This window comes from Balaenoptera borealis, assembly GCF_965194805.1.
Source record: "Balaenoptera borealis genome assembly, chromosome: 1".
Taxonomy (NCBI): Eukaryota; Metazoa; Chordata; class Mammalia; order Artiodactyla; family Balaenopteridae; genus Balaenoptera; species Balaenoptera borealis.
In genome coordinates this window covers 41,708,224-41,722,045 of record NC_138860.1, presented here as the reverse complement: position 1 = coordinate 41,722,045, position 13,822 = coordinate 41,708,224, and the positions used below count along the sequence as shown (strand labels likewise).

At 50.2% G+C, this 13,822-nt stretch overlaps 1 protein-coding gene across 2 annotated transcripts in view; it reads right to left on the bottom strand.

Annotated features, from left to right (window-relative positions):
- Positions 1–13,822, bottom strand: part of VASH2 (vasohibin 2) — a gene marked incomplete at its 5' end in the record, with an annotated part of 35,835 nt that overhangs the window by 9,261 nt on the left and 12,752 nt on the right. For both annotated transcript variants that reach the window (XM_082400454.1, XM_082400455.1), the window contains 2 exons: positions 5,946–6,061; positions 7,286–7,667. In XM_082400454.1, the coding sequence (XP_082256580.1) occupies positions 5,946–6,061; positions 7,286–7,667 (498 nt within the window). The remainder of the gene's footprint in view (positions 1–5,945; positions 6,062–7,285; positions 7,668–13,822) is intronic.

Sequence of the window (13,822 nt, the reverse complement as noted above, 5' to 3'; positions counted from 1 at the left end):
CAGTCTTTCCTGATGAGGCCCATCACTCCATCTTGGTTTCTTCAAGCATCCCCGGGGACCCTGGACCGTATGAAATCCCCTGGGGAACGAAGCAGGGCAGGCTGCTGAGTTGGAGACTACCTTCTCTGGGCTCCTGGAAAGAAACCCCACATCATCGTGGAGGTTTTACTTCTCCCTCCATAACCTTCCTAGTTTTCTCTCCCTCTTTGTGCCCCTGTTACGTTCCATGTGAAGGCAATTTTCCCCTTTCCCCCACCTTGGGGAGATTTTCTCATTTGGGGTCTATAGAGAATGACTTCTTGGGCCCCATTCAAAATATCTTCGATGTGATTAGATCATAGAACCAAACTGCTTCTCCTATGACTACATCATGACTTCATTTAGAAATGACTTGAGGGCCTCGCTCAACCAGCTGCCTGGAGGCGTCTTCATGAGCCTGGTGATAGCACGGAGCAGGAATTCCCTCATCCAGCTGCGGCCCAGCAGTGACAGGAGACCGTTCACCGGGCTGAGTAACCTCTGCGACCCTGAGGGTCTCCAGCAGGGTGAGTAAAGCCCACTGGAGGCACGAAGTGCCCTCGAGATAGACGACAAAGAAGGGAAATCAAAGAGAAGGAAAAAAAAAAAATCGTGAACAGCAAAGAAGAGAGCAGAGACAGAGGGGGAAAAAAGGAGCCAGACGGGGAGAGATGACAAAGATGGTCTCGTGGGTCCCGAGGGACTCTCGCCCCAGTTCAGAAGAATGCTCCTCGGGGTCACTCCAGTTGGTAGGAGCTGCTTTCATGCGAACACAGGCAGCCCAGCCAGAAAACCACTGTCCATTCACCCCCACGCCCCCGGGGTTCAGGCTACAGTCAGCAGGCCAAGAGCTGTGGACTGTCAGAGATGGAAAGGACCCCAGGGAGCATCTGGGGTTCTCAGTGGAAGCATTTTAGGTGGAATGGTTCTTTACGGGGGAGGATGGTCGTTCCTAGCTTTGCAGGGCATTTACCATCTTGGCTCCCAGGCCCTAATGGGGGGCGTTACCACTGTGATACGCAAAACCCTCCCCTCCCACTGCACTTCTAACCCTTCTCCCCCAGGCGGCGCCCTGGCTCCTGTCGAGAACCTCTGTGAACACCCCCCAGTGAAGAGCTAAGTGGGGACTGAGGCCCAGAGTTGTAGAGGAGTTGGTTCAAGTTCAGTAAAGGCCTTTTACACCTAGATCTCAACCTCCATCTCCCTGACTCTGTAAGAACTTCAGGAAACAGCCTGACTGTTCTGTGCGGACGGTTCTCTAAACACTCCTAGAGGAGCAGCGAGTACGTACGAGAAAGGACTCGTGGGTGGAGGGGTGGAGGAGTCCCTGTTTCTCTCTCGAAACTTTGTCTCAGCTGACACTAACGTAGTCACTGCTACTTGCCCTCCTCCCACTCAGCTGACTCTCCGGCAACCCAGTGACACCGATCCTCCTTCCTAGAAGGATTATTCAGACATGTGCAAAAATGGAGAGGAATGCAGGGCTGGAAGTAGCTCCAGCTGCAGGGAGGTGGTGGCTGGGGATATAAAGCCACTAAAATTATCCACACACAGACAGGGGCTGGGGCCCCACAGCTGATGGGCCTCTTGCCTGTTATGGTAATTTTCCACCCTTTGGGCCACTCCCCGGCTTCCCTGTGGCACCCAACACATTTAGAAATGACTTGATGGCCTTAGGTAATGCTGAAATAATAACACAGTGAGAATCGCCAAACCCTTCCTAGTCCTGACCATGCTACAGTAGGATGCCCAGAGTTTGATGGAGTTATTGGGTCATAGTCAAATCTGTCACTTTCTCGTTTCCTAGCCAAAAGCAAGATTACCTGGAGAAAAGCCTGCTTGGTGAAGGCCATGGGTAGAAGCTGAGAAGCTGCTTTTCTCCAGACACACCTCTAGGAACCAGGCTGTCCTGGATTCTAGTCTGTTGCAATGGCGGAGGCTGGGAGCTGGAGAGGGATGGAGGGGCTTGGTGCTCAGTTCTTCCCGTGGTCCCCACCTCTCACAGCCTTCCTTTTACTCTCACCTCCTGCATCTCTCTTCCCTCTCTTCCTACATGGTGGCCCCTGCCATCCCTCACCCAGCCCTGCAACCCAGAAGTCAGGGTTTAGGAGGAACCGGGGAGAGACTCTTCCCTCCTTGTAACTCCTCCATCCACTGTGAAACTTCAGCCAAGATATTTGCCCTCTAGATTCCTCTCCTGACCTCCAGACACTAGGAGAAAAGAAGCGGCAGGGGCTTCCACCACCAAGAATAACCGTGGTCTTACTGGATTTGCTCACATCAAATTGTCCATAAGAACCCACAAGCCACCTGGGTTCCCTTGATGGGCAAACAACCAAGGCCACCTGGCCCTAATTGTGAAAAAACAAATCCCCATATTCTGACCCTTGGGAGGAGTTTATGAAGGAAGACTCCTGGGAACCAGTGCTCTGCCCAGAAGAAGGGGCTGCGGAGAAGGGTCATGAGTCCAAGGGATTCAGAGGCTGGCTGCAGCCACTCTTCACCATTTCGGAAAAGTTTACATTTTCACGGAACCATGAGCCGCCACCTGTGTGCTCCTGGGGCCTGCTCGACTACAGCTGGGACCAATTCAGGGCACGAAGGAGGCTGATGGAATTGAATCTCGTCTCCCTGCACGTCTTCCTTCCTGACCCCTCGGGGACTACCGCCCTCTCCGGAGTCTTTCTCCCCCTTCCCAGGCCCACTCCCACGCCTCGGGAGGGTGGGCCCTGACACTAGAGAGTGGCTTTGCACTCACATCGTAGGCAGTCTAACAGCCGTCCTCTGCAGGCACCGGCGTGCTTGCGTGCCTTGGCTGCACGACAAAGTAGCTGCAGATTAGAGCAGGGGCATGGCCTGGGGGATGACTGAGAACACGACTTCTCTATCTGGCCCACAGGAGAAAGACCAGTTGGGTTCCTCCCAGAGTGACTTCAGTGGGGCCCAACCACGCGGCCAGACCCTGGCCACACCCTCTAACCTCACCCCAGCAACCTCATTATCCAGAGGCCCAGGCAGGACCAGGCAGGGCTGAGCCCCTGAACCACACTCAATGGCCTCATCCGCCCCTCTCAGCAGACGTAGGACCTTCATCTTGACGTTCCGTTTTTTTTTTTAAGGTCACGCCCCAAATCAGTTCTCCCACATTGACTGATCAAACGGTGGCTCTCCAGGTGTGGTCCCTGGGCCGGCAGCATCACCAGGGAACGTGTGAGAAGGGCACCTTCTCAGGCCCCACCCAGATCTGCTGAATCAGGAAGGCTGTGGGCAGGGCCCGGAAACCTGTTTGAACAAGCCCTCCGGGGGGGTTCTAGGTTTGCTCAAGCTTGAGAACAGGGTTATAGGATCCTTCCGTCTCTCCTCAGATGGGCCCTGTGTGCAGCCCTTTTTTTCACCCTGTACTGATAACCCACCTCCTCACTCCCACCAGATGACCAGGCCTCCTTCCCCAGCAGGATCAAAGCCATCTGATGTACGGTCGTCAACTTCTACCTCCTCATCCCCCTTAAACCCTCCCTCTTCCCCACTGTTTTCTGCGGGCACAGGCGTACACCTCCACACTCCTGATCTTTTCTCTCGCCCTCTGTTTCATCCACATCTACTACGCTGGTTCTTCTTCCTCTGGCCCACTCAGGACCTTGACATCACTTCTTTTTTCTCTTTTCTCTCCCTTCTTTCCTTGCAAATTGATCCAGCTGTTGTTTCAAATGTCACTTCTGAGGAGATGGCTCTAAAAGCATGATCTCTTATTTCCCAACATACTCCAACTCCAGATCTGCATTTTCAGCAACTTCTACAACAAACACCCTGCTCCCTGGGTGCCTAAGAAGCACCTCAGAGTCCACAGTCCAAACTCAAATTCACCTTCTTACCCCACTCAAACCACCACCAATACCACCACCATCACCAGCAGCTTGTCATCCTGACTTTTGTCTCTACAACCAGTTTCTAAGATCTTATTGGCTTTACCATCCCTGGGCAATCACAGTAACTTTTTCTGGTTAAAAACTTAGTATATTTTGGACTGCAAAGTTCCTGTGGATCCAAGTGAAATGACTCGGACAGGAATCGCCTTAAAAACCAACGGCTGCCATTCTGTGCATAAATCCGTCAGGTAGAATGCCTAGGGTTTCCTGTACCCTGGACGCCAGAGTCTCAAGGGGAGAGAAAGACTTTATGGACTGCTCAACGTTTGCTGAAGAGTGGGAGCCCCTCAGGAAAGGACTCAGGCTTCCACGGGCAGAAAGGATAATCAATCAGATTAAAGGGCCCCCTCCCCTGCTTCAGGAGCCACCAGATTCCCATTTCTGGGTCACTCACTCTATGCCAAATGACCCTCTGGGAAGGGCTGACATGTCCATAGTCCTGTGAGACAACTGCTACTTTGTTCAGGGACAGCAATGAACGGATGTTAGAATCAGAGAGGAGGACAGACAGGGTTAGGGTCAAGGTCAAGGGTGCTCGTCAGCATCAGGGGCAGGAACAGGGTCAGAGGCCATGTATGAAAGGCTTGAAGCCATCTTGCTCCCTAGAAAGACACACCTATGTTGAAACCACCCTGACTGACCTTCAGCTACAGGAGCACCTGACCCTCCTGCTTCGTCATTCCTCCCCTTTCAAACCCTGGATTCCAGTCATTTTGCCCAAGACCTTCCTGGCTGTAGATGCTGAAGCCTGGGATTGGCAGTGGGAGGTGGAGGGGCGATGAACAGGAAACCTTCCTCAGAACTGACAATACTTGGTCCTGTCCTATTCTTCCAAAAACAGAACCAATGCTCCCCTCCCCCGCCACCTTCCCAGAGTCAAGAGACCTGGGTTCTGGCCCCAGTGCCATCACTGGCCAGCTACACGACACAGCAAAAGATGACAAACCTTTTCTGTGCTCTGCTTTCTTCATCTAAAAAGGAAAACCGTACAACTCTCCCTTCTCCCTCTACAGAACTGATGTGACAATGATATGCTTGCGTACAGCAGTTCACCATTAACAAATCGCTCTCATTACGTCTTCTAACTTGATCCTCACAGTACCCTGTGATATAGGCAAGGAAAGCATTTTTATCCTCTTTGATGGATGAGGAAACTCAGGCTCCCGAGGGATTTGCCCAGGCTGCAAGGTTAATAGGCAGCAGAGCCGGGGCCCAAGCTTGACCTCTGTGCCCTGTACCACTCGGTCCCCTGCACGGTGAGAACCCATGTGACAGACACAGCATGCTGCTGGTATTAAAGTAGTAGTTTTTCCCAGTGTAATTATGACCCACATATTTGCCAGGGGATTATCACTGGTTACCTTGGGTAGCCTCAGCATCTCCAATCCATCATTTCTTAAGTGGGTCATTTTGAACTAAGATGCAGGTGTGAAATCACTAGCTTCAGGGCTAAAACAGGGGAGGATACAGTCAAGCAGGGAAGAGGATGAGCCTAGTGGTATTTCTGACGCCACCATCCATGGAGGGCGATTGCACTTTCTGCTGGGCACAGAAGGCTAAGGTTTTAGGCAAGTTCATCATTTCTAACAATCTCATTTTTGGGGTGAGAGAACTTGAGCCCGGAAAGGTTGCATGACATGCCTAAGACCCCATAGCTCCTTAAGCAGCTGAGCTGGCTCCAGACATGGGTTTCCTAATTCTAAGGCCAATGCTCCTTCCATGATGTCAGGACTTCGCACTGTTCTCCGTCTCACACTATCTGGGGCTTATCCCTCCAACTGTGTCTACAGCTGACAGTCAGAAGGGTAAGAGCACTGGGGGTGATGTGCATGGTGGATCCTTTTGCATAAGAGATGTCCACCGAATGAGGGGCAGATCTCTTGGAGATCACCATTTGGTTCAAATGCCGAGCCCAGGGCACAACTTCATCCCCAAGGGCCAGGACAACCTCACAAACGTGTGTGCTAGGCCTTAATTTGGGGAAGAGGAAATACTACTCACGACTTGTCTCGCCTGCCGAGCCGTCTTGGGGGGCTTGCCTGCCTCCTTCGGGGGGACAGTGATTTTCCCCGGCTTCTCACTTGGGTTGGAGAGTGGGCACTTGCAGGTTTCAGGATCTGGAGGAGATACAAGGAGTTACCAGGCTGGTTCCGAACAGACCCGCCCTCGTGCCTTCCTACAGCCCAGCATCTCAACCCCTGCCCGTTCATGATCCCAGGGTTTAGAAGGCCCTGAGCTGGAGGCCTCCTCCTGACACACAGATGTGCTCCTCTCATGCTGCACTGACAAGAAGCAGAGGTACCACTTCCCAGAGGATGACAGGATTACATTGTGCCCCTTTCCCCACGGCAGAGAGAGAGGCAGAGCCCAATGTCTCAGCCTCCTGGGGCTGTTTGGTTGCTCAGAAAATTCCCCTCTCGCAAAGGCCAAGTCCCATCCACGTTGCCCCAGAAGCCAACTTGTTCCTTTTCTGACCCGCCCACCCCACACGCATGCGCAGAGTGGGTCTAGCTGATCCAGAATCTCCATTACAGGTGCTGCCGAGTGAAGTCCCCAGGTGCTAAACACAACCAAGCCTGAATTCAGCATAATCTCCTGCCCCTGCGGGTCTCAGCATACACACAGGCTTTCTCTCTCAGTGACTCCACGAGCTCTGGAGGAGCAGGGACAAACAGGCATCCTGTCACCTTGGAAGTGACATGGGAGAAGGAAGAAGGGCTTATGAGTGTAGTTTATATAAAGCCAGCAGAGCGCATGCTCCTTCGTTTGCTTTTGTGACTCCAGGTCAAAATTTTATGCCAAAGGGCTTTGCAACTTACAAAGCAAAGCAGAGATAAAACACGACTCTGAAATATATTATAACAGCAGGGTGACCCACTCGTGCTGGCTTGCCTGAGACTTTCTTGGCTTTAAGTACTGAAAATCTCATGTCCTCAGAAACCCCTCAGCTTCAGGGAAACTGAGATGACTGGCCACTCCTACCATAAAGACAAAACAGAATAAAACAAAACTAGAGGCTTAGTATAAAATGACTAACATTTTAGATTGACTCATAGAAGGAACTGCAGGCCAAGACTCTGCTTCAGCTACAACACCTGAATTGAGCTTAGCTCTAGTTTTTAAAGTAGTAAATGCAAAGAGACTTAAATTGTCCATGTCAAAAATTGAATGATTTTTTTTTTAACAGGGTGCCTACTAAGCAAGATAACCTCAAGAAAATTTTGACCATCTCAGAAACACAGGGCACGTGGCAAAAGAGAAAGAGAGAGAGGGAGGGAGAGAGAGAGAGAGAATGAGGAAAGAACTCTCTTGCATTGCTCATTTGCCTCCCCTGCACCTACCTTCATTCTCATGTCCCTGGCATATTTCTCCAGCTCCTTCCTTATGTCAGCCCTCAACATCTTTGAGACATTGAGGACCAGCTGCTTCCACTCGATGGGCTGGAAGCTATGAGGCTCATGGGGGACATACAACCCAATCTTGACCTTCTTGACTGTGTGCAGGTATTTCTTGTAGGAGTCTTCAAAGTCAAAGATGAGGTCACTCAGAGTCCGAAAGGTCAATGGCTTGTCCATCAGCTCAGCCCTTCGGCTCATGCCCAGTGAGCCATAGCGGCCATTGCAGTAAATCCCCAGCACAACATGGTGAAAGTAGTTTCCTGAGAAGTAGGTTTTAAAGCTGATGGGGAATCGCTCGATGGAAGGCTGTCCATTGGTTAAGTATCTTAGAGAATCTGAGTCAAGGAAGAGAAAGGAGGCCTTGAAGATACCAGAACTTGGACTCCCAGGAAAGGAAAGTAGCCCATACGGTCAGTGGGTCCACCCCTCTGCCTCTGAGCAGGCCCAGACCTAACCTTTCCAGACCGATCCTCTTATAAAGGATTCACTGGATATGTTTGAGTACCTGCTACATGGTGCGTACCAAACCAAATTAATATGGGACAAAGAGGGAAGATCTGCCAACTTCTTTAGTAAATAAATAAATGTAAACAAAACCGTAACAACGTACTTTATCCTCCCTCGGTGCTCTACAGGGGATGGTAAGCTATTAAAAGTTGGTTTCTGCCATTGGAATGATGTTCTCAGTCATTAATTCTGGCTGGAGTATGTGGGACAGACCAGGAATTGAAGGTCTCTGCAATGGTGCAGGGAGAAATGACAACCAGAGCCAAGGCAAGGCAGTGGAGATGTAAAAGACACAGACCAACTGACAGGATGGGAAGGGACCGAATGGTGTCAGAATAGGTCATATCTGCGCCTTGTCTGCTCCTCTCATTGGCCCCAGCACACCCATGCCAGTAGCCTTGGGTACCACAGAGAGCTGCCTGCAGCATCCGAACCTCAGGCTCCCTTCAGTCCCCAACCCAGCTGGTGTCACAGCTCAGCTCTCTCCACGGGTTGGCCCGTCTGGATTGAGCCACCCAGCCTCTTACCATTAACTCGGTTTGGGCCCAGCAACCCCACATGGTGCAGCTTCAAGTAACTACGCCCACTGACTCCACACGCTGCAACAACGGACAAGAGGCACCACATCCTCAAGTCCACCTCAAAGTCTCTGGACAGCCCTGGCGTGGCCGTGGAGACTCAAAGACCCAACTCTTCTGGAGAGGGATACTGGAAATTCAAATACACTCTGCTGAAGACCGTTGGTGTCTCCAGACCTTTTCTAAGGGAGATAACAATCCAGGCTCTTAACATGGTGGCTTGTGCACGGTGAGTGCTCAGTAAGTGGGTACCATTCTCCACTCTCTGAAAACTTGTCTTCACCATTTCTTGCCCCTGCTCCAATATACCTTCCACACAGTGGCCAGAATGATCTATTGAAGCCAAAATTTGGTACGTGTCCCTCTTCTGCTTAAGTTTTCAGTGTCTCTCATCTTCTCCAGGACTTGGTCCACATCCCTCAGCAAAGTCCTGCCATGATTCAGCCCCTGCTCATCATTCAGCCCCTGCTCATCATCATTCCTTGTACCGTCTCATTTCCCCCGCACTCTGGGCTCACACACTGACCTACAGTTGACCCGTGACTTTTTTTTTTTTTTTGCCTGCAGTGCAGCTTGCAGGATCTTATTTCCCCAACCAGGAATTGAACCCGCACCCTCAGCAGTGAAAGCGCGGAGTCCTAACCACTAGACCTCCAGGGAACTCCCGACCTGTGACATTTTTGAAGGATAGACCCTGAGACCATAAAGAACCCAAAGATCTGTGCCCATTGCCCTCCGCACATACTCCCCCAGAATATGAAGTCAAATGTAACTGAAAATTTTAAATGACCTTTACATTACAAAGCCATGAGACCAAAGTGACCTATGAAACTTTCAAAAATAAGCTACTGAACCCACTGTACACGACCTCATGTCTGCATCGTAGTATAACTTCTTTTATGGCTTCACTCACACATCAGTCTTATATTGTGGGGGATTTAAACCTGGCAGAGATCTTTGGGGTCTCCTAAGAATCATGAGAGATAAGGATGCTATTGGGGGTTTCCCTGGTGGTGCAGTGGTTAAGAATCCGCCTGCCAATGCAGGGGACACAGGTTCAAGCCCTGGTCCGGGAAGGTGCCACATGCCGCAGAGCAACTAAACCCATGCGTCACAACTACTGAGCCTGTGTGTCACAACTACTGAAGCCCGCGTGCCTAGAGCCCGTGCTCCGCAACAAGAGAAGCCACCACAATGAGAAGCCCGCGCACCGCAACGAAGAGTAGCCCCCGTGTGCCGCAACTAGAGAAAGCCCGTGCACAGCAACAAAGACCCAACACAGCCAAAAATAAATAAATTAATTTATTTTTAAAAAAATGATGTTATTGGGCTTTCTCTCTTTACACAGGCTGCACCCTGACTGGAACAGCCTCACTTCCTGAGTGTGATACCTTCCCTGACCATCCTCAGTGTGGGTTAAGTCTCCCACACCCCCTGCAAGAACTCCCACAGCACTTGGTGCTTATTCATCCTGCTTTGTGTGTGTGTGTATGCGCGCACACGTGTGTGCGTCTGTATCTTGTAATGGCAGGAATTATGCTTTGCATCCTTGTGTCCTCAGGCATCGCACAGGCCTGGCACACAGAAGTACCTGGTTAGTGCTTGCTGAAAGGATGAATCTTAGATTGTGAGGATACATTTCCTTGCGCTTAAAAAGACTGTACTCGACAGAGAAAGACAAACACTGTATGATATCACTTACATGTAGAATCTAAAAAAATACAACAAACTAGTGAATATAACACAAAAGAAGCAGACTCACAGATATAGAGAAGAAACTAGTGGTTACAAGTGGGGGTAAGGGGCAACATAGGGATGGGGGAGTGGGAGGTACAAACTGTTGGGTGTAAGATAGGCTCAAGGGTACCCTGTACAACATGGGGAATATAGCCAATATTTTGTAATAACTGTAAATGGAAAGTAACCTTTAAAAATTATATTAAAATTTCTTTTAAGTAAAAATAAATTTTTTTAAAAAAGGTCTGCACTGGGTGTGGGGCTAATCCAGTACCCTTAAGAGAAAGAAGCCTTGTCCTCTACCCTCAATTAAATCACAGATGGCTCCTCTCTATAAAAATGGTTACCTGCTTTCTCTTCACTTTATCATGTGAGATAAACTGGCAGTAAGGGAGTGAAATCACAACCTTCTGAGTCCTCTTACATAAATTCTTACTTACTTTCTGGGGCGAGTTCTCTGGGGCTGGAACAAGGGCATTCCTCAGTGAAGTCAGTGTAACAAACACTGGGTGAGTGTTTCCTGTGCCAGACAGACTGCTAGGTAGGGCTGCAGAGCCGAAGATGAAGACTCCCTGCAAGTCTGATAGGGAGACAGACTCAAAGTGGACACAATACCATCAGTATGGAGGTTCCTCAAGCAAACTAAACATAGAATTTCCATATGACCCAGCAATTGTACTTCAGGCACTTCAGGTATATACCCAAGAGAACTGAAAGCAAAGACACACCAATGTTCACAGCAGCATTATTCACAATTGCCAAAAGGTGGAAATAACCAAAGCGTCCATCAAGGGATGAATGGATAAACAATGTGTGGTATATACATACAATGGAATATTATTCAGTCTTAAAAAGGAAGGAAATTCTGCAATATGCTACAACATGAATAAACCTTGAGGATATTACGCTAACTGAAATGAGCCAGTCACAAAAGGACAAATACTGTTATGATTCAACTTTATGAGGTACCTGGAGTGGTCGAATTCATAGAAACAGAAAGTAGAATGGTGGTTGCCAGGGACTGGGGACCCTGTGTTTAATGGGCTTAGCATTTCAGTTGGGGAAGAGGACGTTTAGAGATGAATGGTGGTGATGGTTGCACAACTGCGTGAATGTCCTCAATGCCACTCAATTGTACACTTAAAAATAGTTAAAATGGTAAATTTGTGTTATGAATATTTTACTGCAATTCTTAGAAACCCTGCATTCGCAATGTATGTGTCAAGTCATTATGCTGTACACCTTAAACTTACATGGTGCCCTAAGTCAATTTTATCTCAAACTGAAAAAAACCCACCCCAACGTGACGTGTTGTGAGACAGGCATCCCTGCCACCTCAGGAAGAGCAGAGAAGAGCCCTCGGGACCAGAATGAGTCCCACAGGAAAGTAGAGTCAGCCAAGGGGAGAAGCGTGAGTGGGGAGGGGAGTGGAGGGGCCTCCAGTCGATCCTGTGACAAGTCACCAATCACTCGGATTTGCTCCATCACTACAGCAATCAGTAAAGCCTTGGGACCTGGAGCCTCTGTGAACGGAGAGGGAGGGGACTAAGAGGTATGGATGAGGACTGGGAAGTAGCCTGAGCTTTTCTAGGGAAAAGGAAGCAGCAGTGCCCCAAGCTTGGGTAAGATCTGCCCAGTACCCAGCCTGCTGGGGCTATGCCTCCCTTGCCTCTAATTATACACCTGTTATTGAATAAACCATAGCACTTCAGCACCATGATTAAGCCCCACCAGGGCCAGTGAGGCCCCCTAAAGAGCTGCCATGATTCAGAAAATAATTGGGAACCAAAAGTCTCTCTCTCCAGCATGATCAAAAAAGCAAGATCAAAAGAAGTGGCCCTTCGCGAATGAATCCTGAACTCGGAGCTCATGTCAAACAAGAGAAAACAAGGACAAGCCCATGGACACAAGCTTCCAAGCAGCAGCCAAGCCGACCTGTTTCAGAGTTGTAAACACACCGCTTGTCCCCTAGGACCTGTGGAAGGGCCCATGGGAGGCCGACCGATGACCCAAGTCCGTCCTTCACTGTGCCTGGGAGCAAAGCAGGCCACAGGGCTGCTGACACAGAGCAAAGACAAAGAGGCCATAACTTTTAGAATTCAGCTGTGTTTCTTGTCTGTGCAAGAGTCACATTTCCCTGAGTTCAGCTGTATTTCTCCACCCTCCCTCCACTTTTCTGAAATGACACACCAGTTAGAACAAAGGAGAACCCAGAGCACACTACCCTCTGATTCGGACAGGCCCAGAGGCTGGCCACAGGTCCATCCCCCCAACCCCAAAGGTTTTATAGGTAACTCCAGTAACCTAAGCTAATTTCTGCTTGGATTGATATAATTGCTCGGGGACAAGACAACTGTGTACAGGACTGCCGTGTGAAGCAAGATGACCTCCATCCAGGGGCCCTGCGACCTCTGTCAGCACAGGGTCTGAAGGCAGCTGGTGCCCGTGGTGATGGGCTCCCTCACCCATCACCAGCAAATCCCCGACAATTGTTCCCCCCATTAAACTTGCAGGAGGCTCTGCCCAACAGCTGTGCTGACTCCTGCCTCCAAAGGGTGGGGCCCGGAGCCATCTGCTGCCCCCCCCCCGCCCCCATCCTGCCCTCCTGCTGGGCTCCCAGACGCGGTCCATCTCCTTGGTGGGGAACAGGGAGGAGGTATGATTGGAGGGCTGGGCAAAGGCCTCCACAAAGCTCAAGTTTCCATTTTTCAGACGTCAGCCTGGGCACCTGCGGACAGTCCTGTTTCAGATCCAGCCAGCCAGCGCTCTGCAGACTAGAGGGGTGGAAATTCCCCTCCCCACGAAGACGTCCAGGGGGCCGGGAGAACAGACCAGACCCAGCCTACTGTCCCCAGTCCGATTCTGAGTCACCAGTCCTCCCACTGACTTCTGTATCTGCTCTCTCTCCTGGTTTTCCTTCTACCTCTCTGGCCTCCAAGTCCTGTAAATTCTATCTCCTCGGGATCTCTTGAAACGGTCCCCTCAAATGCATTCCCGTTGCCAAAACCATGGTTCAAGCATCACCATTGCCCTCATGTAGCAGCTCCTAACTGGCGTTGCAGATGCAGCCCCACCTTCTCCAGTTGCCCTGCAATTGGCCCCAAGAAGTACCTCTCTAAAGTGCACACCTCATCATGTCCTGTCTCCGCTCCAGAGATTTCGGCTGGGCTGCCCATTGCCTTTGGAAAAAGTTACCCTTCTCAGAATGGCATTCAAGGACCTACCTGTCCTAACCTGAGATCACCTCTCGAGCTCATGTCTTACTGAGTTCCCTTGGTCGGTTCACCCCAGCCATCCGCCCCAGGACTGGGAGTTTCTTTGCTATTCTACCAGATCATATTCTACCGCCACCACCACTAATAAGTCAGTGCCATCACAGTTATTCTGGACCATATTCCCCCTCAGGCTGAGGATCCAGGAGTCTGGTGGAAAACGGAGCAGGAAGTGTGGAGAGACCAGACCCTTGTTTCAGCTTTATGTCCTGTAGGGTCAGGACACTACACCATTGGTGGTCTCTGCAATCCACTCATAGAACTTTCCCTGGAGATGGCTTTGGATAATCCCATTTTCCTTGGAGTGTCTTTACTGTTGCAATGCCAGATTAATGCAAAAAATAATGATACACACTCTCTCCCTAGTCCCTTGAAGCTAGAATTCT